The following is a 27,216-nucleotide window of genomic DNA, read 5'->3' on the forward strand; positions in this document are numbered from 1 at the left end:
CTTACTCTGTCCTCCAGAGTCACCCAAATCCAGTGGTAAGACAAAAGTCAGGAAGATGGTAATGGCCCAGGATGCGCCAGATGACCCTGGCCTTTCTAAATTAAGGTCTTTCCCAGGCCTCAGTTTGTCTGAGGTATCGCCCATTCAATAAGTAAGGGCTAGGTAATAACTGAGACAAAAGATGGCCTGATTCACCATCACAAAAAATATCAATATGGGAAGGGAAAATCCTCAGAGTTTCTGTACTTAATAAATGCTTATTGACATCTGACTCCAGAGCCAATACTATTTCTACCAAATCAAGCTGCCTCTGGACTTAGTGTCCAGGCAATCCCACATCTCTTAAGTAATTCAATGTGTGGCCCTTGGCAAGTCCATACCTCTTTCTGAGTCTTAGTTTCCTCAGCTGTAAAATGAGCTAGTAGGGTTGGATGGTGCCAAAGGACCCTTCTACCTCTAACAATCTGTAATCTTATGATCCTGCTTTCACTGCCCAGGTCACCATTGGCTTCCAGCAGGGGGCAGGAGGCACCACATCCCTGGGATGACCTTGCTTGATTGTTCAGTAACATGATATTACTGGTGTTTTAGCTGTTAGGCAAGTCTTGGCAAGGGAGCCAGCTACAAAGTGGTAATAAAGACTGAATTTTAAGAACCTGCAGATCAGGAAGAAACGTGAAAGCCACGCTGCCCAAAGCTAGAGAAGCCTTGGGCTGAAACACTGCTGTGTATTCATCCTCTAGCCAACTTCCTGCTTGAGCTAGAGAGGAGGAGCTACTTCTCAATGTGCTGATTACCTTGGAAAAGCTCTGAATCCCCCTTCTTGGAGGAGGGAGGGATAATTAAGGCAACTAAGCTTTTCATTACCTTTTTTTTTTAATACTCTAAGACCTCCCACCTCACTTGTCTACCTAGGACTCCATGCTCTGGCTCACTCACAACTCAGTTGTCCGGTCTTTTCTTTCCTCTCCTCCTCGTAAACTTGCCCCAACTTGGGTACCCTTCATCTGCTCCTCTCCATCTTCTTTATATCCCCTTTATATGTTGTCTTCCATTATAAGAATGTAAGCTCCTTAAGGGAAAAGAGTGTCTTGCCTAGAGATGGGGAACCTGTATTTGCATCCCCAAAGCTTTACACAAAGCCTGGCACATAATACGTATTTAATGAATGCTCTAATTAGCTAGATGGCTCCCCAGAAAAGAAGTTGTATATCTTAAGAACAAGGCATCTTATTCTGAGATCTAAGTTGGAAGTCCCTGGGTGGCAGTGGGATCTGAGGGAAAGAGGAGAAATTGGGTGGTGTGTCATGGCTTTGGAAAAGGAGGGCTAAAAGGAGCTGATCATTTTTATTAGCCTGAAATTTAAAACAAAAACTTAAAAACTTGAAACTGCTGGAGGGTGGATGAAGGAAAGTCGAGCATGAAATAGTAATGAAAATTGAAAAGGTCAGAGAAATAAATGGGCATTGTGAAAGTCATCATGTTGACAACTCAACAAACATTTATTAAGCACCTGCTATTTGCAGAGCTCTTGGTAAGGCATAGGATACAAAGTTATGAGGATAAGCTCTGCTCTAAAGGTACTCAATTTCGGGGTGATCATACAAGTCACTTGTAATAGTTGCGACAGTAGAAGGAGCACTGGGACCAAATCCCATGTTTGTCACTAGCTTCCTGTGTGACAATGAGCAAGTCATTTATCTTCTCTGGGACTCAGTTCACTCAACTGTAAAAGGAGGGGGATGGACAGAATAACCTGCAAGTTCTCTTCCACCTTTATTCTAAGTAAATAACTATAGTGCAAGAAAGAGTGTGATAGTGTTATGCAATGTAAAGACTGCTAGCTTTGAACTCAGAGGCCCTGTGTACAAATCCCTGCTCTCCCATTTACCACCTCTGTGATTTTAGCTGGGTCATTCACCTCTCTAATGAATGGGGTTGTACTCAGTGACTTCTACTGTCCCTTCTAGCTCCAGGTCCATGATGCTATGAGCTTAATTCCAGAAGAGGAAAGTACAGACAAAGTGGTATGTGACATTTTAGGAGGCAGAGATCATTTTGTGGGTGAAGGGGACACTTAGCACCTTGGACAGAAGATAGGTCCTGAAGAGAGGGATGTCAAACAATAGCCATGAGAGAGTAATGAAGGAAAGGGAGGAACCAGCTAAGGCTGGTGGGAAAAGCTAGAGACAAAGATACAGTCAGTCAACTAGCATTTATTAAGTAACTGACATATATAGATATAGATATAGATATAGATATAGATATAGATATAGATATAGATATAGATATAGATATAGATATAGATATAGATATAGATATAGATATAGATATAGATATAGATATAGATATAGATATAGATATAGATATAGATATAGATATAGATATAGATACAAAGAAAGGCAAAAGACTCTTGAGCTCATAGTCTACTGGGAGAAACAACATGCAAATAGCTAAGTACCAAACAACCTATAGACAGGATAATTTGGATATGATCAACAGACGGAAGGCATGAGAAGGACTGTGGAGTGTTTCAGCTGTATTGAGGAAAAGAGGAGGATAGAAGAAGTCTATCCAGGGTAGATGAGAAGATGATAATGGATAGTGGAGAGGAAGCTTTGGGTTTTGCTCCCCACTCTACTCACTCCACTCCAGCTCTGAGGAAGAGAAGAACTTTCACACTAGGAAGAACAGAACAAACATGACAAACATGGAAATACAAGATTAGTACGGAGCCAGGAAGGAAGAACCTATCAATGAGTTCAAGTCACTACGTCCTGAAAAAGTAAATCCCCAAGGTCCTGAAAGAACTGGTCAATGTGATTGCTGAGCCCACCAGTGATATCTGTAACACCATAGAGAACAGGAAATCTACATCATCTAGAGAAGGGAAAATATTGCCCCAATTTAAAAAAAAAAGTAGATGGAGAGATTAGACCCTGCTCAATTTTGATTCTCAGCAAAATGTTGTAAATATATTATGAAAGGAACATTGGTGAACAACTAAAAGGAAATAGAGATCCCAGAGGGGCAGCAAGCACAGGCCATGCCAGGCTAATCTCATTTTCCTTTTTGACAGGGTTACTGGACTGAAGATTCAAGAGAATTCTGACTCCAGGTCCAGCACTTTATCTACTATGCCACTTAGTGGCCTCTAGAGAGGCATAGTTTCTAAAACTGGGAGATGACAGCATATGGTTCCCTGATCAGACCACATCTAGAATATTGCTTTCAGTTCTGGGTGCCACATTTTAGGAACATTGAAGAGCATCCAGAGTAGGAGTGGAGGACCTTGAGATAAAGCTGTACAAGAATGGGTTGAAGGAGCTGACAATGTTTAACCTGGAGATGCAAAAATTCAGGAGAGGCATGATAATTCAAGTATTTGAAGGGCTGTTCTATGAAAAAGGAATTTGACTGGCTCATCTTGTCCCCAGAAGGCAGAATGAGGGAATAATAAGAGGAAGATGCCAAGAGGAAGATTTGGGTTTGACCTAAGGAACAACTTCTTAACAATTAGAAGTATCCAGCAAGTGAATGGGTAGCAAACTTCCCATTCACCAGGCATCTTTGAGCCAATGCCACAGAGGGGTATAATGTAGAAAATATTCTTGTTCAGGTACAGCTTTGACCAGTTGACCTTTAAGGCCCCTTTTAACAGTGGGATGGTGTGATTCTATAAGAGAGAGGACTCAGGGAATCTCTAAGCAATGGAGAAGGCCTGAGAGCCATGGGCATTGAGTGGAGGCTGGAGGTGAGGAAAGTATGAGAAGCCTGGGCCAGAGAGCCTGGGGATGGGCTCCAAGAGAAGGGGCCCTCCCATGTCCTACCTCTCATCTCTTTGGCCTGACATGGAGTCCGCCCAGCCCCTGGGCTTTAGAGCCTCAACCTTGCCAGCTTTCATTTGCCACCTTCCAGATACAACAAAACTTCAGCTAACCTGAAAGGTATGCCAATGAGCATAGGCCTCAAATTTGCGCCACTTCATTCTTAGGAAAAACAAACAGATCAATGCACATGTGAAAACAAGATTGTGCTAGGATCTGTTCCAAAAACTACCTCTCAGCATATGTCCAAGGAACAGAACATCATGTCTCCAATAACTCATACAACAACATAACATAGGATCATAGAATTAAGAGTTTGAAAAGACCTTAGAGATCATCCAGTGGAAGGTTCTTAAAATGGGGTCTGTGAAGAGAATATATTAATTAATCTGATTAATTTTTTTTTAAATCTGATTATTACTAATTAATTAATTATTACTTTTTTAAACTTACCTCTAGTTGAAATTTATCATTTCCTTCAATTATTTAAAATCGTTATTTCTAGAGGGGGTCCACAGGCTTCACTTGACTTTCCATGATACAAAGAAAAGACAAGAAATCCTGGTTTAATGTAACCTCTTCATTTTATAACAAGGGAAAATGAAGCCCAGAGGAATTGAGATAATTTACCCAAGGCCACAGAGAAGCAAAGCTGAAATTCAAACTCAGGTCCTCTGACTCCAAGACTAGCACTCACCTCCCTAGCCCATACTGTTCTCTTACCCAAGGGGATCAATTACAATTTTGTCACTGTTGCTCAGTGGTGTCCAACCCTTAGTGAATCCATTTTGAGTTTTCTTGGCAGAGATGCTAGAGTGGCTTGCCATTTCCTTCTCCAGTTCATTTTACAGATGAGGAAACGGAGGCCAATAGGGTTAAGTGACTTGCCCAGGGTCACATAGCTAGTGAGTGTCCGAGGCCGGATTTGAACTCAGGTCTTTCTGACTCCAGACCCAAGACTCTATCCACTGCACCACCTAGCTGCCCCTTAATGACGATCGCTGATAACTTTTCTGGTTACAAACCAGAACATACAGTATCTCATTTGATCTTCATTACTGTTATCCCAATGTTACAAATGAGAAAACAGGCCAGACAGTTTGTGACTTACCTAAAGTCATTCAACTAATTGGTGCAGCAAGGATCTAAACATGGGTCTTTTGACTCCAAGTTCACTTTCTACTATATTGCCCTCCATTTCATTGGATTCCATTGTGGAATTCCAATGGCGCTGGAATTCCTGTGGCATTCCATTCTACACAGTCCATTAAGAGACTACAAAACCCTCAATTATAAAAGGGCCATTTGATTTGGTTTTATACTCTCTACTCACTTAAGCAGAAGGCGTTTTAGAAAGCCTTTTCAACAGGGGAATAAAAAAAGTTCATGCTCAGTTAACCAGGATCATTAGAACAAAGACCAAGAGTTGGCAGAGATCTCAGAGATCATCCCTTTTGAATCCTCTCACTTTACTAATGGTGTAAATAAAGCCCATGGAGGTTAGGTGACTCACCCAATGTCTTTAAGTTAGGTCTGTCCACGCTTGGATTCACACACAGTCATTGAATCATCACCCTAAAGCTGGAAAGGACCTCAAAGGCCATCTCATCCAATCCCCTTATTTTACATGGCCGGGAGAGGTTAAATAACTTGCCCAAGGTTATACAGATAGTAAAGCCAAGAGAGGGTATTTGAACGCAGGTCTTCTGGCCTCTGTAGGTGGCACAGTAGATACAGTGCCAGGCCTAGAGTCAGAAAGACCTGAGTTCAAATCTGGCCACGGACACTTACTAGCTGCATGACCCTGGGCAAGTAAGGAAATGGCAAACCATTCCAGTATCTTTGCCAAGAAAACCCCAAATGGGGTCAAGAAGAGTCAGACATGACTGAAACCACTGAACAACAACCCCCTCTGACTCCAGAGCTAGGACTCTTTCCATTGTGCCAAGTTCTCTTAAATCCAGACCTGCGGCTCTTTCTAGTCTATAACCGCAGCTACTCCCAAGCCCTATCAGTTTTACTCTACCATGAAGCTAATGAATCTGCAGAGATCTGCTAAGCAAAGCATGTTTCTGTTCCCATCTTTTAGGTGGATGGCTTCAATTGCCAGCCATTGCGTGTAAATTCTCTTTTGGCATAGCTCAAGCAGGATAAGATAGTATTCACTTTTCATTATATCTGGGAAGGCCAGAGGGCAGAATCTGAATAGAAACATGATCCAGGCTTACTGTGTGGTGAATTTTAATAGCTGTTTCAAAGTAGCATTAGTGATATCTACCTCTCCCAAAGGTTCCGTTAATTCTCCTCTTCCTTTCACTACCCCACCTATCAATTAGTGCAAATCTGTGTTGGTTATCTTTCACCAAGTCCCTTAAATCCCTCTCTATTTTCTCTTCTCCCTGTCACCACCCTAGTCCACACCCTCATCACTTCACCTCAGAATCACTATAGATATCTCCTGACTAATCTCCCTCTTCAATATATCCTTTGGGGTGACATGTGGGAAAGTATTGATTTTACGGTCTGACTCTCAGGCTCAAAACCCTTAAAAGGCTTCCATTACTCATAAGATAAAATCCAAGATCTACAGCCTAGCACTTCAGGTCCTCAATGGCCTGGACTCGATCTGCCTTTCAAGGTTTATCTTTGATTACTCCCTACAGAAGATCTTTACCCATACTAATTTGCTCATCCAACAGGCCTTCTGCTTTTCCCCCATCATATCTCTTCTCGTGACCATTGCCCTACCTGGAACACTCAGCTCTTATTCTGAAGTCAAAATCCAACCTTCCATCTTTCCAACCCTCCTCAAATCTTATCTGCACCAAAGCCTTCTCTGGATACCCTGACAGAAAGTACCTGCTTCTTCTTCAGTCCTCTTATCCCACTTACTATCTAGATAAGATTTAGGGTGGCAGGGTCCTTGGATATCATCTAGTCCAGGAGTGGGGAACCTGCAGCCTCAAGGACACATGTGGCCCTCTAAGGTCCTCAAGTGTGGCCTTTTGACTGAGTCCAAGTTTTACAGAACAAATCCTTTTACTAAGGGGATTTATTCTGCGAAGTTTAGATTCAGTCAAAGGGCCACACTTGAGGATTTAGACGGCCACATGTGGCCTTGAGGCCACAGGTCGCCCACCTCTGGTCCAGTCTAACATCCTCATGTTACAGATAAGGAAACTGAGGCCCAAAATTAGTAGACACTCCAGCTGAGACTAGACCCCTGTTCATCTGACTTGGGATAGAATATTCTTTTCCACCTTGCCACATTATTTATTTGGGACTTACCATTTATGACTTTATGGCATAGGATTTGTTTTGTTTTTGTTTTGTTTTGTTTTAGGTTATTGGTTTTTGTTTTTCAGTTTGGGGTCTTTTTGCATGTGTATACTCATGTCCCCCCAACTGTATTAGAACTTACTACTGGCCAAAATCATAATTGATACTTGTTTTGTCTTCCCCACCCTAACCCCCACAGCACCTAATACAGTGCCTCACACATTATAAATTTTCAACAAATACATGTGGATTGATTGAAATCAGGAGTTATGCTGGCCCATCCCTATAAATCCAAAGGCCCAAACCTCCCCAAGGAATACAGCCACACAAATGACTTAGACAGAAAATTGTGTTTTCTGGGTCCCTGAAAATAGCTTTCTTTATTAGCCAATTAGCAGCTGGAACTAATTTCTCCCTGGAAGTTCTGAAACAGCAAAGAAAATAGGAACCATCATAAAAGAGACATGCATCAACCGATGAAATGACAAGATGTACAGTTTGAAGAATACAGCCTTAGTATGTGATGGCAGTATATGGAGGAAGCTTCAGTCATTTCCCAGGCACTGTGCATGCTACCTTATCAATCTTGGTTGGCCAGAGGTCTCAGGAGACACCAGAAATTTTATCTACATTTGAATTCCCATCTATTCCAACAAAGATTTCAGTACCGGCCCACTGGAGTACAAGGCGTGCATGGCACATAGACGGTGCGGGGTACACAGACAGTGCGGGATACACATGGCGTACAGGAAGAGGGAGTGGTGCATGGATTGCCGGGCAGTCTGCAGGAGAAAAGTCATTTGGGGTGGATTTAGTACAGAAGTGAATGATTAGAGAAAAAAAGTGGTTTCAATTCAATAAGCTTTTATCAAGTACTTACTACATGTCAATGTCTATGCTATATGCCTGGAATACAGACAAAATGAAAAACAGCCCCAGTCTTTGGGGAGCTTACATTCCACTAAAGGGAGAGATCAGATGATGATGGTTTCAGACATGTAATTTCATTGCTGTAGGGAACTCTTAATAAGGAAGCTCCCACTTTAGAGTCTTAGACAGTTGTCTGAAGTTAAGTGACTTACTCAGGGTCACACAATCAATATGTGCTAGAGGCAAACCTTGAACCTGATTGGGTTAAAAGATTTTCCCTGTGCTTGACTGCACAATTGAAACTAAACAGGACATCCTGAGCAAACAATAATAAACATTCCAAGAAGCCTCCTTAGCTGTGTTCTTAGCTAGCATGCAATTATTTGATGATGTATATCTAGTTTTAATTATCAGTTTTCTCTTGTGCATGTCTGTAACTGTTTCCTTATTTAAAAAAAAAACAGCCTATGCTCCTTTAATCAGGGAGAGAATCCATTTTTTCTGGCTCTGAACAATGTACATAGCTAAATATTGTTTCTAAAATAATCCCCTGTGCCTCCTGACTGTCCATCACTGGATCACAGTCATGTGAAATTACCCTGACAGTTATAGGTCCTGCTGACCCTAGGTCCAGGTTCTGTCTACTTTTTTTGTGGTTCAGTTGTTTCAATTACATCCAACTCTTCATGATTCCATTTGGGGCTTTCTTGGCAGAGATACTGGAGTGGCTTACCACTTCTTTCTCCAGCTCATTTGACAGAGGAGGAAAATGGAGCAAACAGTGTTATATAATTTGCCCAGGATTACAAAGCTAGTAAGTGTCTGAGGCTGGGTTTGAACTCAGGAGGACAAGTCTTCCTGACTCTAGGCCCCACGCACTACCCACTAGGCCACATAGCTGCCCTACCTACTATCTACTATACCATGCTACTTCGTATGGAGTAAGTAAAACATTTAAATATGACAGTGTGTGTGCAGTGTAGATGGAAAGGGTAAAATACAGGAAGCCAATAAACAGAATCATTACACGAGATATGTGGGGATTAAATTGCACCTAAAAAAACTGGAGTTTGTGCTGAACTACAAATGAGCAGAGTTGCAGGTAGTACAACCAAGAAGCTAGAGAAATCAGTTGTGTTTCCAGTGTGGGTTCTCAATAATACTTCACATTTCCTTATCTAGAATTTTATAGTTTTATAGGATAACGTTGTATAGTTCATTTATGACTCACAATTCCTCTAGGAGAGAGGTAGGGCAGATATCGTTCCCAATTTATAGGTAAAAAAACTGAGGCTCAGGGGCAGCTAGGTGGCACAGTGGATAGAGCACCGGCCCTAAAGTCAGGAGTACCTGAGTTCAAATCCAGCCTCAGACCAAACACTTGACACTTACTAGCTGTGTGACCCTGGGCAAGTCACTTAACCCCAAGTGCCAAAAAAAAAAACTGAGGGTCAGAGAGTTTAAAGAAAGTTGCCCAACATCACACAACCAGTGAGTGGTAGAGCCAGAACTAAAAACCAAGTCCTCTACATGTTATTTCCAGAGACTACATTGACTCAGTAGCGTCATGTCAGCCTGTGGCAAGAAAGTTAGGACTCTAGGTTTGGAGTATCCACATGAAGAACATGGCTTTTGTTCTCTCCCAGAGCATACCAGCAGTATGGATAGCTTTGAAAAGTATACTGGATTTGGAGTCAGAAGAACTGGGTTCAAATCCTGACTCTGACCCTCACTACCTGGAAAAGTCACTTAACTTCTCTAGATTTGTTTCCTTGATTATAAAATGGCAGGGTTGGAAGAGATGTCCTCTAAGGTCTTTTTCAGCTCTAGTCCTGTGGTCCTATGACTCAACGAAATATCTTCTTAGAGGAAGTTTAAGCTATTGGTTCACTAGATATTCAAACCCTGATTACTTTCCAGGTTCCCTCCACCCCTCTGCCCACTAAGGCCAGTTGTCCCACTTACTTGCAGTCCTCGCTCTCCAGAAGGCTGTGATATGTGGCAATCTCACACTCCAGGTGGGCCTTGACATCCAAGAGGACCTTATACTCCTGATTCTGCCTCTCTAGGTCACAGCGAATATCAGCCAACTGGGACTCCACATTAGTGATTATACACTGCATCTGAGCCAATTGGGAGCTGTAGCGGGCTTCTGTTTCATTTAGAGTCTTTTCCAGAGAATCTCTCTGTAATAAAGAAGAGATATGACTTTGAGAGGTAAGGCTATTTCCATATTGAAAAACAAACCCAGGAATCCAGATCTTTTCTCATGGAAAATGATCCCTCAAGGGCCCTATAAATACAGGACAGCAACACTTGTGATGGAAAGAAATGGAGAAAAAAGTGGGTGCTCATCAATTGGGGATGGCTGAACATGTGTCCAGAAGCTAAAGGTCAAGTTAGATTAAAGGTTCTTAACCTGAGGTCCATGAATTTGTTTTATAAAAATATTTTGATGACAGTATTTCAACATAATTGGTTTCTTTTATAATCCTACATAAATATATGTATTTTTATGCACTTAAGAACTATATCCTGAGGAAGGGTCCATAGGCTTTATCAACCTGCCAAAGGAGTCTATGATATACACATAAAAAAAGTTCAGTCCCCCTAGGCTAGATTAACATCTCAACTGTCTGAAGGTCTGGGTGAGGGCTGAGGATTAATTACTGTCTCTTCTCTTCTTTCCAACACAGGGAACTAAACCGCTGTTTGGTGACTGATATCATCTGTAAGAACAGAGAACTTAATTGAATAGGTAATGGGATGTGTATACACTTGTCTGTTGCCTGGTGAGTGTTGTTTTCTGCATTTCTCAAGAGGTGAGAGCCCCAGCTGTACTCACCATGCTATGCTGGGCCTGCAGCTCAATCTCCAGAGCATTAATGGCACGCCTCAGATCAATGATGTCTGACTGGTAGCCCTGCAGCTGCTCTGAGCTCGTGGTCACTTGCTGGTTAAGTTCCTCCATCTGAAACCCAGGGAGACACAGGGCACTTGAAAACACCATTGTTCTCTTCTCAAAGACATTGGAATCAGTCCAAGTGGCCCCTGGGAGAAACTCACCTGAGCATTGAACCACTGCTCCACATCTCTGCGGTTGTTCTCCACCACAGCCTCATACTGGCACCTCATCTCTTCCAGCATCCTGTTCAGGTCAGCTGGAGGAGCAGCATCCACCGCAATGTTGAGCCGGTCCCCAAGCTGACAGCGAAGGGCATTGACTTCCTGAGAAGACACAAGAGTTCCAAGGCCAAGTGTACAATCCCACTAAGTGCTTACTCTCTTCCCTCAAGAAGATACAAGGCAACTTAAGGAAAAGTGTACTATACTCAAAACAAAGAAGTAGAATGTAAGCTCTGTGAGGGCAGGGACTGTTTCCTTTTGCTTTTGTATCCCCAGCACCTGTGATTTCATTTTGTAGAGAACTCCCATTATGGAAATTCTCTCCACTGATGCAGTTGATAATTTGACTAACTTATTCATGGATTTCGTCAGTTTCCATGGGTTCAGTCAGTCATCATCTCCTGAATCACCAAATGCTTTTTGTACATCTTGAACTAGATTCCCATAGGTATCTAAAATTCAACGTGTCCAGAACAAAACTCATTATCTTCTCTTCCCTTCCCCTAGAACTTTTCTTTCCAAACTTTCATATTGCTGGCAAAGGCACTACCATCTTCCCAGTTATCTAGGCTTACAATCATTGTGCCATCCTCAATTCCTCATTCTCACTCACTTCACCTGTCCAATCTGTTGCCAAATATTGCCACATCTCCCTTCACAACATCTCTTCTACACATCCCCTTATCTCCATTCTCATAGCCACCACCCTAGTTCAGACCCTTACCTCTCCTCCTCTGAACTAAATAGTGAGAGCTTTCTAATTGGTCTCCCAGCCTCGTCTCTCCCCACTCCAATCCATCCTTGACTCAGCTGCCAACATGATTATTCTAAAGTGTAGGTCTGCCCTTATCACACCCTTTTCCCCTCCCCACAAGCTCTATTAGCTCCCCATTACCCCCAGGATCAAATATAAAGCCTTCTATTTGTCATTTAGAGCTCTTCATAATCTTGTCCCTTCCTACCTTTCCAGTCTGTGTACATTTTACTCCTTCTATTAGAGCATGAGTTCTTAGAGATCAGGAACTGTTTTTTACCTTTCATTGTATTCCACAGTGCATGACACTTAAGTTCTTGATAAATATTTCTGATTAATTGTCTATAATTTATATTCTTAGAGTATTCCCTAGGACATGAAGAAGTTAAGTGAATGGCCCACGGTTAGGTGAATCCAGGTCTTTCACACTCCAAGGCTAACCCTCTGTCCTCTATCCCATACTACCAGGTCTGAACTCAATCCATAGCACCAAACATGGTGCTTTGCACATAGTAGGTGCTTAATAAACGCTCCTTGAATTAAATTGAAATAGTATGATGCTTGGGTGTGTGCCTTAGTAGAGTATCTCAGATATTTCGTACTTTTTATAATTATTTTGAATGTGACTTTCCACTTAAAGTCCCATGCAGGACTTTGCTTGGAGATAACTGAATCTATAGAAACTGACAAGATCCCTGAATGACATAAATAACCAAGCTATAAACTGCATCATGGAGAGAGTTTCTATAATGCGAATTCCCTTCAGGAATGAAATAACAGGTGCCGGGGATACAAAAGCAAAAGGAAACAGTTCCCATTCTTATATTCTAATTCTTTATTATATTATCTATTGTCAAAGACCTTAATTCTAATCCTTTAATATATTTCCTGTTGTTTCCTCCTGTGTTTCACTGGTGCTGTAATAGAAATGCTTTTGATTTTCATGAGGTTATTTTGTATCCTGACATTTTGCTGACATCTTTAATTGTCTCGATAAATACTTTGCTGATAAATATCAGCTCATCAGAAAAAATGGATAGTTTTATCTCCTCTTTTCGTAGCATTTCTAGAGCTGAATTGAAAATTTTAAAAAAAAGACAATTTTATGATTTTTGTTTGGGCCTTTGGGGGTAAAGTCCTATGAGCTATTCCTAATCTGCCTTCCTAATCTCTGCTAACTCATGATTTCTCCTAGGAAAAAAGTCACTATGAATAGTCCTCCTAATGAGAAGCACAAGGGCAGCTAGGTGGTGCAATGGATAGAACACAAGGCCTGGAGCTAAGAAGACTCATCTTTCTGAGTTCAAATCTGGCCTCAGACACTTCCTAGCTATGCAACCCTGGACAAGTCACTTAACCCTGTTTGCCTCAGTTTCTTCATTTGTAAAATGAGCTGGAGAAGGAGATGGCAAACCACTCTACTATCTTCACCAACATAACCCCAAATGGGATCATGAAGAGCCAGATACAACTGAAAAACCTCTCAAAGAAGAAAAGCACCAGGCTAGTTTGTAAGGGCTAATGTTCAAGAGTACCACCTACACTTAGAGACCAGAGGACCACATCTTAGGGTGATTTCTGCCCTAGGTGGGAACCTGAGATTTCATTATTCTGTGGGCCAAACACAAGCCTGCTCCCAGACCTGGCTCCGAAAGGGAGAAAGTTGCTTCTAATAGAATCTTTAGAGGAAGTCCAGGTTACTTAATATTGGTCTTCTGGGTGAGTTTCTCTGCTCAACCTCGTTAGACTAGAATGATTCATGTTAATGCTATGCTCCTTGGGAGGGCTCAATAAACTCTTGACTTATTTCTAGGGCAAACCTTTAGTAAAGACTGGCCAGAATTCATAATAACTCGTTAAATTTTTATCCTGATTGCTTCTGCCCTGGGCAGGGAATAGGAATTCATTTAACCTCATGAAGGAAACAGAAAACTCTGTGGCATTCGGGCTTTCTTACTGCTTCCAACTGGTAGTGTCCTCAGATTACCCTCTACATACACTGTATGCATCTGGTATGTACCTAATCTTTTATTTGTTCTCTCTTCCATTAGAATCTATGTTCCAGGAAGGCTGGAACTGGTTTTGCCTCTCTTTGTACCACTCCCCTGTGCTGTGCTTGGCACACAGGAAGCAATGCTTGCTGACTGACTGTTCCAATACAAGACAGATACAAGAAGGTCTACACTCAGAGCTGTAGGAGATGCACCAACTACTCACTGTTAACTCTGGCAATAGGATCATGAGCTTGGAAACCAGAAAGTATTGTGGTACAGAGGAGAAAGAGCATTAGATGTGGAATCAGAGGACCTGGGTTCAAATCCCAGTTCTGAGAAAGCTAGGTGGTATAGTGGATAGAGTTCTGGTCCTGGAGTCAGGAAGACCTGAGTTCAAATCTGGACTCAGATATTTACTAGCTGTGTGAGCTTATGCAAGTCACTTAACCTCTGTCTGCCTCAGTTTTTTTTTCATCTGTAAAATGATGATAATAGCACCCATCTTCCAGGGTTATTGTGAAGACCAAATGAGATAATAATGGTAAAGTGCTTGGCACAAAATAAGTGCTATATAACTAATAATAATAATAATAATAATAAATAATAATAATAATAATAGTTACTTTATTATTATTATCACTTACTGCTTTTGTAATCATGGGCAAATCACCTACGCTCTCTGAGTGTCAATTTTCTCATCTGTAAAATGATGGTGTTGACTTGGTGGCCATTATGGTCCTTTCCAGATCTGGGTCTAGGATACTCTGATTAAAGATTGGCCACATGTGCCCTTGAGACCATAGGTTCCCCTCCTAGCCTAATCCCCTTATCTTTAATGGTCAGAGAGATGGGAGACCTGCCCAAAAACACCTTTACTTGGGATGTCAAAAGGGCTTACCTCTTCATGATTCTTCTTGAGACAGAGCAACTCCTCCTTCAGGGACTCCACCTGGGCCTCCAGGTCAGCCTTGCACAGAGTCAATTCATCCAGAATCTTCCGCAGGCCGTTGATGTCAGCCTCCACCAGCTGGCGCAGGGACACCTCTGTCTCATACCTACACACACAGAACAGACTCAGAGATTTAACCTCCCAGAAGGAATGAGACACCCAGAATTTTTCCAGTCCAGGATAGCAAGCTGGCACAGTAGGGAGGGAGGCTATCAGTTTGGTTCTTAACCCATCCTAACTCACTTGGTTCTGAAGTCATCTGCAGCCAGCTTGGCATTGTCAATCTGCACAACCATCCTGGCATTCTCTGCCTTGGTGCACAGAACCTGGGGAGGAAGGGCACAAATAACAAATTGGCTTAAAAAGAAAAGAAGAATGAAATTTACAGTGGAATCAGTATCAGAAAAAACTCATCAAAAGTTCATTCCCTCTGATAGAAAATTTCCCAAAAGGAAGGTGATCCAGGAAAAACCACCTTGAAGAACTTCAGGATACTTCATGAATCTTAGGTCACTGGAGAACATCAGATTTATATTTCGTAACTTCATGAGAAGAAATCATGTGATTATAGAAGGCTAGCCTTAGAGTCAGAAAGACCTAAGTTTGAGCTCTGGCTCCTGACAGATGTTGGCTGTCCCAACCTCTCATTGACCTGGGTAGCCCTCTAAGACTACAAGTTACAAAGGAGTTACCCCACACCAGTGAAGGAAATTCCCACACCAGAAGTTCCCTATAATTATTATTACATTATAGATCTAGACAAAGAAAAATTCTGCCCCTCATTTTTAATACAGTTGGTAAAGTGTAAGGAAAAGAGAAATTCATAGAATTTTAGAGTTAGAAGGAACCTTAGAGGTCATTGAAATGTCTCTAATATGTTGTATGGCCTCTTGCTAACTCAGTCTCCATATTTATAATGGCACATAATAGTAGTAGCAGTAGCTAATATTTCTACAATACTTAAAAGTCCCACAATGCTCCTGTGTGATAGAGTTCAATTTTTACTACCCCCATTTTGCAAATAAGCAAACTGAGTTCCAGAGAGGATTAGTGCTCAAGGTCACACATCTAGTAATTGTTAGTGCTAGGGTTCTTTTCTGAAAGCCCAATGGTCTTTCCACCATGCAACACTGCCTCTCACTAACTCAGAGTGTGGGGCATCCGTGGATAACATCCAGGATCCCTTCCAGCCCTGACATTCTACAAGATCAGGATTTTTATCAAATCCAGCCCCACCCCTTCACTTTACAGAGAAGGAAACTGAGGCCCAGAAAGAAGTGCTTTGCCCAGGATTATATAGCCACTCAGCAGCAAAGCCAGGGCAAGAATCAAGATCTCCTAACTTCGGCTCCAATGTACTACAAATAAGGAAACTGTCCCATAATAGGAGACAATGCCATTTTCTGGGCACACATCTTTTCTCTTCATACATTAAACTATTGGGACACCACATGCAGGATGACCTTTTGGGTCATGAAATTATAGAACCACAGCTTTAGAGTTGGAAAATATCTGGTCCAACCCCTTCATTTTACTTTTAAGAAAACAAGGCCCAGAGGGATGATAGCGATGATAGTTGTTGTTCAGTCATGCTCAACTCTTTGTGATCCCATGGACCACAGCACTCCAGCACTGTACATGGGGTTTTCTTGATTAAGATACTAGAGTGGTTTCTTATTTCCTTCTCCAGTGGATTAAGGCAGAAGTTAAGTGACTTGCCCAGAGTCACACAGCTAGTAAATGTCTGAGGATATATTTGAATTAAGGTCTTCCTGATTCCAGGCCCAGTGCTCTATTCACTGAGTCATCTAGCTTATAATAATAATAATAATAATAATAATAATAATAATAATAATGATAATAGTTAACATTTATATAGTGCCTACTATATCCCAGGCATTGTGCTGCTTTACAAATATTATCTCATTTGATCCTCACAACAACCCTAAAAGGTAGGGGCTATTATTATCTCCTTTTTACAGATGAAAAAACTGAGGCAGACAGAGGTTAAGTGACTTGCCTAAGGTCACACAGCTAGTAAGTATCTGAGGCTAGATTTGAACTAAGGAAGAAGAATCTTCTTGTTCCCAAGCCCGGTGCTCTGTCTGCTGCACCACTCAAGTTTTCCTGACTCTAAATATAGAACTCTATTCAACACACCACCTATCTGCCTCCAAACTAAAGTGACCTATCCAAGATCACCCAGTTAAATCAGTGTCAGAACTGTGATTCAAACTCATGTGCTTTGCATCCAACTGAAATGTCCCTTCCACTGTACCACATTGCCTCTATGGTGATGTGCACATGCCTTCGTTCAATTAGTTGATGACTTGGTTCACCAGGAATTAGCCATTACCTTCTGCTGGAGTTCCTCAATAGTCCTGAAATAAGACTGATAATCAGGAAATATGGTGGGCATTTGAGATTGGTAGGCTTCTTGAATCTTGTTCTCCAGGTTAGCATTCTCTTGCTCCAGCTGGCGCACTCTCTCCAGGTAGTTGGCCAAGCGGTCATTGAGGAACTGCAGGGTCTCCTTCTCTTTGCCATTGAAGACGCCATCACAGTACCAGCTGCAGCTCCCCACAGAGCAAGGGATGCTGCCGCTTCCTGGGAAGGAGCAAGATGGGCGACAGCTGGTTGGCCGACAGGAAGATGACAGGTAGGTCTTAGGGAGGCAGCCGGTTGGCCGACAGCCAATGGGCAGGCAGACACCGGGCACGTAGCCCGTGGGCTGGCAGACATAGGACATGCAGACCTCAGGTCGGCAGCTCATGCTGGTAGAGCAGACTGAGGCAGTCCGGGGATAGCCCTTCCCAGTCCCCAGAGAGCCAGAGGTGGTGACACAGCAGTTGGAGGTCATGGTATGAGGTGCCTATGCCACTGGTGTCTACTGAACTTAATCTTCTAAAAGCCTTTTATACTGCATAAGATGGAGGGGAGGGGGCGTCAATCAAGAAGGTTCCTGAGTGATATTGTTTATGTTTACACTCAGCATCCAAGGAAGCTAGTAATTAATTTGTTATTTAATTTCCAATAAGGAGGTTCCATTGCTCATAAAATATGCCAGGCTTGTCATTTAAGCAGAGAGGACTCGAAGCTCCTATTGTGGATAGTCAGAGTAAGAGCTTCAGGACACATCTTCAAAGGCTGAGATGACCCTCATTACTAGGGTGGGGCATCACCCACCTTCCTAGTCCCCTGGCAGTGATGGGGCTGGCCCCCACCTCCTCAAGGCCCTGGGAAAGCTTTCAGTTAGGTAGCACACTGATCATTGCCTATAATGAGAGCATGCTGAAGACCTCTTAAGACAGAACAATGTGGGAGGAAAAAGTTATGATGAAACAGGAGAAGGTAGAATGGACCAGCTGAGGTTGGAGAGGCTTCTTAACAACCTCCTTCACTGCGGGTAAAGAACTATGTTAGGCAGGAAAGAAACACAAGCTTTTGGGAACAGTGGGGAAATCTGTTCAGTAGGATGCTATTTGGGAATGGGAAGAGTTGAGGCTTCGAGCTTGGAGACACAACTCAATATTATGGGAAAGGATTTGTCAGCAGAGCACCTACTTTTGCTTTTCTGTGATGAAGGAGAGGCAAGGGTGTGCTGGCAAACATTTAACAACCGGCTTTCTAGAGAGAAACAACACACCTTTAAGTTTAATCTGCACTATTAACATTTTCTCCATCACTTTCTGAAGTCTAGACAATCAACAAAACAATAAATCAAGTCCTGATTATAACATTTGCCCATTTCCAAGGTATAAATGCTCACACTGAAAATTTAATAGTTGGCTCTTGCTAGCCAGTTCAAGCTGGCTCCAGCACAGCACTGGATAGAGGGAACTTCAAGAAGAGAGAAAGGCAGCTGAATAGAAAACCTCCCTCCACCTGAAGGGGTTAGTCTTCACATATGTGAAGAGCTATCTATCACATGAAAGAGAGATTAGACTTTTCTACGTGGCCCCAGAGGACAGAACTGGGACAGAAGTAACAAGGTAGAAATTGCGATCAGATTTCAGCTCAATCTAAGGGTGAATTTCCTACCAATTAGACCTGTAGGAAAACAAAATGGAATGCTTCATAAGATAATGAGTTCCTTATTACTAAATGTGCTCAGGCAGAAGCATCATAAACAATCAGAGATATCACATAAGAAATCCATCTGTCAGGAAGAAGGTCCTTTCCAGATCCAAGTCAAAGATTTTAAGATGCAAATGGTATGAATGAACACCTTCAGAGTAGACAGCTTTCTCTCATATAATATTAGTCAAGGAATGATGTCAGAGAATTGTTATTGTTCAGTCATATCTGACTCTTTGTGGACCATAGCATACCAATACTGTCCGTGGAGTTTTCTTGGTAAAGATACCAGAGTGCTTTGCCATTTCCTTCTCCAGCAGATTAAGGCAAATAAAGGTTAAGTGCCTTTCCCAGGGTCACACAGCTTGTGTCTGAGGCCAAATTTGAACTCAGGTCTTCCTGACTCTAAGCTTAGCACTCTATCCACTGAGAATAGGCATCTCTAATTACAAAAATGGAAAGAATTCTGGATTGATGATAAAGAGTCAAGTTTGGCCCTAACACTACAGGCAACCTAGGAATAGCAGTGGGGTCACCACCTGAAAAGTAAGATTCATGAAATGCTAAGTCTGATCCAATAGTCAATGTCAGGCCCAAGAACCACTATAGACCTGGCTAAGCAAAAGTTCCTGAAAGGGCTGAAGGAGTCTTGGGGGGAAAAACAGAGAACAATGAGAAGGAAATCAAGTGGCAGAGATAGCTGTCTCAATTCGTTACAGCAGAAGAGAGGCCATTCCTAGAAAGAAAAGGTCCATTTACTCTTTGTTTCGAAACATTTTATGACTGAACCAAACTGATCTAGCAAGAAAAGATATTATCCTGGAAATACAAGGCGGTTCAAAGATGGCATAAAGGTAGACGGAAATACTGCAATCATGGGAAATGGTTGGGTCACCCCTTTGGACATGCTTTCCAAAACAGTGTTTGGTAGGACCTCAATCCAAATGAACAAGAAACAACTCTATGTAAGCAAAATACCACTTTAGTTCATTTGCTGGAGGAAGTGGACTGAGGGAGAGGAAGCCAAAGAATGCAGAAACCTATTTTTAAAAAAGACTTTGGGAAAAAATGCTTATTAAAATGTAGGAGCATGGATAAATGGGTCCCCATCATAAATCTGTAACTGGAAAGGATCTGAGGATTCTGGTTTGGGGAATAACAACACAATGGAAGGGGCACTTATTTTCGAGTTGGAGAATCTAGGTTCATATCTCACTTCTGGTGCTTACTACCTGCGTGACCTTGGGCAATCTTCTTGGGCCTCAGTTTCTTCATTTGTAAAATGATGGGGTTGGAACAGGGCCTTGAGGTCCCATCTATGATATAAAATGTCATTTAGTGCAACCCCACCTCATTTTCCAGCTGATAAAATGGAGGCACAGTGAGTGACTTGTCCAAAGACAAACAGGTAAAAACAGATGAGATTTGAAACCATCCCTCCATCTATCTCCAGAACCATAGCTCTTACCATTGTACTACATTGCCTCTCATTAGGTTAAGGAAATGGGCAGCTAAGTGGGACAGTGGGTAGGTGGTACAGTAAATAAAGTACTGGGTCTGGAGTCAGGAAGACCTGAGTTCATCTCTGGCCTCAGACACTAGCTGTGTGACCCTGGGCAAGTCACTTGACCCTCTTTGCCTCAGTTTCTTCATCTGTAAAATGAACTGGAGAAGGAAATGGCAAACCACTCCAGTATCTTTATCAAGAAAACCCTACAAAGGGTCACAAAGAGATCATCACAAAGAGGTCACATGACTGAAAATGACTAAACAACAACAAAGAATAAGAATATAGATAGTTTCTGGAAATAGCATCCAGGAGGGTGAATGATCTGAGAGGGGAAAAAAAACCACTATGGCTTTCTTGTGAAATGAGCCATTATTGCTGTTGTTGTCAGACTCACATGCTGGGATTGGTCCATTGTTTTCTCTCTTGGGATAAATTCTACAATCCATGTCTCTGTCTCTCCCTCCCCCATCCTCTTCTAGGTTCAGAGGAGATAACAGCATTTTCAGAAACCCTAGCAAGTAGTAAAGCCTGGGTCTCCCTCCAGGGCTCTGATCTGGCAGCTCATTCACTTTCTGTTCACCTATTTTTAATTCAATCAACAACAATCAGCAATGTGAAATACTGTGGTATTTCAACATACATGTATTGAGTGCCTGCTATGTGCTAGGCGTTGCATGGATTCAACGATAAAGTGGATCCTACCTTCTAGGGGCTTGCTAGTCTGGGGGGGAGGGGGAGGCGAGTTGGTGGAGTGTAAATAGGAGCTTATAACACTTACAAAAGTAAATACAAAGCATACACAAAATTTGTTGTTCAGTAGTTTTAGTCATGTCCAATTCTCTGTGACCCCATTTGGAGTTTTCTTGGCAAATATATTGAAATGTTTTACCATTTCCTTCTCCAGCTCATTTTACAGGTGAGAAAATTGAGGCAAAGAGGGTTTAAGTGACTTGCCCAGGGTCACACAGCTAATAAGTGTCTGAGGTTGGATTGGAGCTCAAGTTTTCCTGACTTCAGGGCAGATGCTTTATCCACTACCTAGATGCTAAGTAAATTCAAGAATGAGTCTTAATTAATACCTGGAGGGAAAGAAGGGGGTCAGGGGGAAGCCTTATGCAAGCAGTGACATATGATTTAGACTTGGAAGGAAATAAGGGGGTCTACAGACAGAGGTGAGGGAAAACATGGAATGATTCCATCAGTTTTCATATCATCTCGGTACACGTTGCTTCTGTTCATTTCATCTTGTCAGATGTTCAATCTTCACATCACTGGCCAGACTTTGATCCCCCTCCTCTCAATTTGGGAAAGTTCTCTGCAAAATAATATATTTCCTTGACCACAAGACCTGGATTCAGGTTCCCCTCTGATACAGACTTGCCGTGTGCCTGGGCAAGTCACGTACCATCACCCTGCTCTAGGCAACTCTCCAAGACTATTATTTGACCCCAGCCCTTGCTACACTCTTCTCTCTTCCCATTTGTTTCATATCTTCTCATTTAAAGTCAGGGGAGCTTAGAGATCTGAACCCAGCCCCTTCACTTTACAAAAGAGAAAACTGACCTCTTGTAGAACCAATTCAATTCTACACTCTCCTCTCCACTTAGTAATCACATTGCCAAACTCAACTTGGATTACTCCAGCCATTCATCTCCTCTGTTCCTACTCCTGTGCTAAAATGAGGAAGTAATGGAACTGGGCTAACCTGATTCACTACTAATTTATGTTATCTAATCTCAGCTGGACCCTCACGGGAGGAAGGCAATTCTTCTACTCTTCTAATTGATTCTCTATCCCACTCGCCACAGCATCTACTGCCCCCAAACACTGTCTTCTCTACTGTAGCTTCCCACATTATTCCCTTCTCCCACCCTCTCAACTGAGAACCTCGCCTCATGTATCCCCCCCAAAAAATGGAGGCCATTGGCTGAGAGCTCCATTTTCTGTTCTTCTCATTTCACATCCCCTTGACATCATCACCCATTGTGTCCTCCACTGTAGTTTCTAATGAAGAGATGGCCCTTCTTCTTACCAAGGCCAACTCCCCTACAAATTCCTTTGATCATCTTTACCCCTTTCTCTAGCAGATTTCCCCCTGTATCATTCTCTCTCTTTCTCTTCTTCAGTGTTTCCTTATTGTGGAAACACATCTACTGGGGGATCCTTTTTATGTATAAGAAATGTTAAAATAATAATAATAATATGCCACTGTCCTGGTTTGAAATTCTTGGTCTCACATGAATGAAAAAGATCTAATACACTTCCTTGATTGAAAACAATCAAGTTTAAAAAGAATTTCCTGAAACTAAGAGATTTTATCTTGTTTGTGGTGACTCAACTGGGAGTAGAAATGTCTCTATTTCATCCAGTTTAAGAACTGCAACTCTCCAGTTCACCTTTGACTATGACAGAGAAAGAATGCTTACAGGGAGGGAATAATTGGTTTTGGGAAGGTCATTCTCCTTGGGTACAGCAAATAATGTTGCCACTAATAGTGTTCCCTTTAAGCTAATCAAAAATACTAAAACCTGAACTTTTTACCTCTCTTTTATCCTGCTGAAGGAATTTTGTCTTTTGTTTTCTGAACAATAAAACATGTAAGAAAACATTGCCTGAGTTAGGAAGAATTCCAATTAGCAGGGCAAGCTTTGCCCATTTATAACTCCTTCTAGGTAGTAATGATAGTAAATAAGACATCTCTGACAGACTTTTGGCTACCAATACAGAGTACTAAGTTGGTGGAATTTTTTTTCCATATATCTACTGGTTCCTTCCCTGGTGCTTGCAAACACACCCAAATCTCCTCCATTCTTATGCAAGGTACTACCCTCTTTGTTATGTGGACATTTGGGGTGGTGAAAGGGAAAGAAAAGGAAGTTTGTATGTGGAACACTGATAAAAATCAGCTTGAGAAGAGTGCTTGAAGTGCTTGAAGAAAGAAATAATTTGTTCCAAGAGGACCAGAAAGAGAATGGCCTTTCTCAGCAATAAGAGCACTGGCTGGGGTGAGAATAAATGCAAGGTGTTGTTTACCATCAATTTGTTTACATATTTACTACTTTCAGGATTTTGAAGGAAATTTGTGGTTAAAAAAACCTCCAAATTCCAGAGTTCTTTGCAGACTATGGGAAAATTATTATATTGGCTCTTTGTGCTATAACTAATAGAACTATAGACTTTCAGTTTTTTCAAGATGCATTATATATGAGGTATTACTTTGAGGCATTAGAAGCCAGAAAGAGGATAGCAGATGAACATAGTAAGTAGAAAGAGGAGAAGAAGCAGGAGGAGGATGAGAAGAAGAAAAAGGAGGAGGAGGAAGAGGAGGAGAGGGAGGAGAAGGAGGAGAAGAAGGAGAAGAAGGAGGAGGAGGAGGAGGAGGAGAAGGAGAAGAAGGAGAAGAAGGAGAAGAAGGAGGAGGAGGAGAAGAAGAAGAAGAAGAAAAAGAAGAAGAAGAAGAAGAAAAAGAAAAAGGAGAAAAAGAAGAAGAAGAAGAATTCAAAGACAGATGGCACAGAAAATGATGAAAGAAGCTGCTTATAACAAACAGAATACAGAAGCTGGTAGAATCTGAAGCTAATGACAGGAAGTGTTTGATTGGCTGATAGCCAGTTGGAGAAAAGCAGAATCCTCCCACTGTGTGCCAAGAGCTAATTGGGCTTACTGCCCTCTAGGGCCATGTAGTCTGAGAGGGTAAATCTCACAAGGGTATCTGTGTTGCTTTTTACCACCCTCTCCAGCTTAAGAGAGAGGTAAGAAGGTAAAAGACAGGATTTACAGTTGTGCTAGAAGCTATGAAGATCTTTTTTTTCCTAAAAAGAACTTAAGCTTTCCTCAGCAAGTATAGCTATGTGCTGGAAGAGCTTGGCACTGCTTCAGTGACTCATTGATAATAGAGAAGAGGTTTTTCCTAGAAGGACAACTATGAAGACTAGGAAGGGAACAGGTAGAGAGATAGCAAGGTAGCCTTTTGCCCAGCAAGTGACTGTTCCATAAAGTTATCAAAGAATTTCCCCAGGTACTGGAATTTCCCTACTCATTTGATTCAATGCTCAGTTTCTTTAAATGTAAGTCCACTCCACTCCCACACCCACCAAACATCTTGTACGTCAGTGGAAAAGTGTGACCCAGGTTTATGTGTAGACTGTAATGTTTTGATTTTTTTTCCTACTTTTGTCTTACACTGAGTAAATGGCCATTTGGCCTTTTGCTTTCTAATGAATAAATGTTGTAATTATTCTTGCTTTCACCATATTATTGAGTAAATGTTTCATGTTTAAGAGTCAATAGTGTCATTGTGACTGGCTTTTGTAGATGGGAAGCATACTGATTGGGACTCAGGAGTTACAATGGCAAGGAATAGAAGTACATCAACCTCTCCCATAATATTGTTGCCTTTTTTCCCCACAACATCTCTTGGATACACACCCTGTCTCTACTCACAGAAAGATTTAGTCTAGATACAGTTTAGTCTTTTACAGCTGTCTAGTCTCAGAAGTGGTTAAATACCTGGGCTCAAAAACTATTGGTTAAGAAGGAATTGTAGCAAATCTAGAGGAATCTATCCCTCCCATATTAACTAGCAAATACCTGAAAATAGCCACAGAAAAACCAATGATAAAGAAATATGAAAAGATTCAGAAGCAACCCCCTCTATCCAGTCTAAAAGTGCAAAGGACAGAGCCAGCTCCTGATTGAGGATCATGCAAACGAGAAAAAGACTAGTCAAATACTGAATCACATGAGGCCACCAAGAAATTGAGACAAAAGCCAGGGATTGGGGGCAGCTAGGTGGCGCAGTAGATAGAGCACTGGCCCTGAAGTCAGGAGGACCTGAGTTCAAATTTGGCCTCAGACCAAACATGACACTTGCTAGCTGCATGACCCTGGGCAAGTCACTTAACCCAAATTGCCTCACCAAAAAAAACAAAACAAACAAACAAAAAAAGATTATGGAGAAGACAGGACCAAACAAGACCAACCCAACCTATCCAAGTGAGTTGGAAGGGACTGGTGGGCCAAGCACAAAATCCCAAGGACTGAGGCTGAAAATATAAATAAAAAGAATAAAACACAAAAAACTACTGGTTAAGAGACATACAAAATTTAAGCCCAGGAGGAGAAAATAATCCCACAACTACAAACAGAGCTTCAGAGTGGAAAAAAAATGACTTGACTACAAAGACTACAAAAGTGAATAGAAGAAATGAAATGAAAGATAAAAAATGAAGTAAGAAATTAAATGAGGGTTTGGGAGGAAAATATTGATTGATTGGCTAATGTTCATTGAATTGAATTGTTTATTCTCTGCATTTAGGAATCTTTTCTCTAGCAGTTCAAAGTGAAATACTTCCATCCCTCTCCTGAATTCATATCCTACAGCTTGGGAAGCATCGCAGGGTGATGCTATCCTTTGGCATAAGAGAAGTGCTTTCTCTTTGTGCTGTTAGTGAGAAAACAGTGTTTGAAGTGAGAAAAATATGGAAACGGAATGGTTTATAGGTTGTTTGAAACGGAGCAAGGAGGAAGGAAGCAGTGAAGAACTATAGGGTGTCAAAGTTTTCTGTGCTAATCCAACTCCCTCATTTACCTATGATCTAGAGGGAGGGAGTGATTTCTCTGAGGTCACAGAGCTCCTAAGTAGCAACTCTGACGCTAGAACCTAGGTCTTGTGACTTTCAACCCATGTCTCTTTAATATATGATCTGAACATTAAAATATGTGCGTGTGCATGTGTATTGCTGTGGTTCCATTGTGTCCAACTCATTGTGACCCCATGGACTTGTCCATGGGGTTTTCTTGGCAAAGATACTGGAGTGGTTTGCCATTTCTTTCTGCAGTGTGTCCCCATTTTACAGATGAGGAACTGAGGCAAACAGGAGTTAAATGACTTGCCCATGGTCACACAATTAATAAGTGTCTGAGGCTGGATTTGAACTCAGATCTTTCCAACTCTAGGCCAGTGATCTATCTGACACACCATCTAGCTGCCCCATATGTGTGTGTATGTATCATATATGTGTGTGCGTATGAAATAGAGACATACCATCTTCTGAAGCACTGAGCACTAAGATAACAAGGGAAAGTAAAAGGTAGTTGGTAGGCATCTTGTAGTCCTGAGATGCTATGATCCTCCTATTTCTTCTCCCACCTAAAAGCAACCCTGCTTCTCACATCCCACAAATAACTAAACTCTAATTGACTCACACCAGTTATTCTGAAAAAGAGATATCGTGGCTCTAGCTGGAATGAATCCAGGACATGCTGAACCGAGGTTGTCCCCTGAAAGGGGGTCTGAAGAAACAAAAACTCTTTCACACTGATTTGGACAAAGGAGAAAAATAGCTGGGTTTTAGCCAGGGAAAGACCACAGAAGGAATAGCGAAGAGTGGTCTCACTCCACAGGGGCCAAATCCATATACCTCTCTCCCTCTCCCCTATGCACAACATTTTGGGCAAGCCTTGTGATCTATCCATTTAGATGCAATAATCCTTCAGCTTTCAAATAGCTCTTAGGAATAAACCAAATAAACAAACAGAGCAGCCACTGTGAAAGCAGGGCGTGAGATGCCAGAGCAAAATCACCTTTATTAGCCAGCTAACAAAAGTACTCCTGTGTATTTCAGTATCTATTTTGAACAGTATCCAGAAGCAAAATATGATACAGGAGACATCCTGAGAACAAAGACCATGACACCCACTGAAATATTGAAATGATGAGGAGTTAAGACCTTCAAGAAAACCCAGCCTTAGGGACTGATTTAGAGTAAATCTTTTAAAACTTTTTATATTTTAGCCTTTCCCAGAAGTGGGCTCAGGACCAAGGACCT

General features: G+C 41.8%; 1 protein-coding gene across 1 annotated transcript; it reads right to left on the bottom strand.

The window, feature by feature from the left end:
* Positions 1-7,476: 7,476 nt before the first annotated feature.
* On the bottom strand, positions 7,477-17,659 carry KRT32 (keratin 32). Its single transcript, XM_020972710.1, has 7 exons — positions 17,156-17,659; positions 15,043-15,125; positions 14,749-14,905; positions 11,043-11,204; positions 10,822-10,947; positions 9,942-10,162; positions 7,477-7,888 (listed from the first exon to the last, which is right to left on the bottom strand). The coding sequence occupies exons 1-7, from the start codon at positions 17,657-17,659 to the stop codon at positions 7,768-7,770; spliced, it is 1,374 nt and encodes a 457-aa protein (XP_020828369.1). The 3' UTR covers positions 7,477-7,767.
* Between the last annotated feature and the right edge of the window lie 9,557 nt (positions 17,660-27,216).

This window comes from Phascolarctos cinereus, unplaced genomic scaffold (genome assembly GCF_003287225.1).
Source record: "Phascolarctos cinereus isolate Bilbo 61053 unplaced genomic scaffold, phaCin_HiC Scaffold_5;HRSCAF=322, whole genome shotgun sequence".
NCBI classification, from domain to species: domain Eukaryota; kingdom Metazoa; phylum Chordata; class Mammalia; order Diprotodontia; family Phascolarctidae; genus Phascolarctos; species Phascolarctos cinereus.

Bases quoted from the DNA above. Each gene is read 5' to 3' on its own strand.
- KRT32 (XM_020972710.1), bottom strand. From the start codon at position 17,659: ATGACCTCCAACTGCTGTGTCACCACCTCTGGCTCTCTGGGGACTGGG. The intron at 11,205-14,748 runs GTAAGCCCTTTT...GTGTCTTCTCAG, and splicing joins TCAAGAAGAATCATGAAGAG to GAAGTCAATGCCCTTCGCTG. The intron at 10,163-10,821 runs GTGAGTACAGCT...TCTTTATTACAG, and splicing joins TGCAGGCCCAGCATAGCATG to AGAGATTCTCTGGAAAAGAC.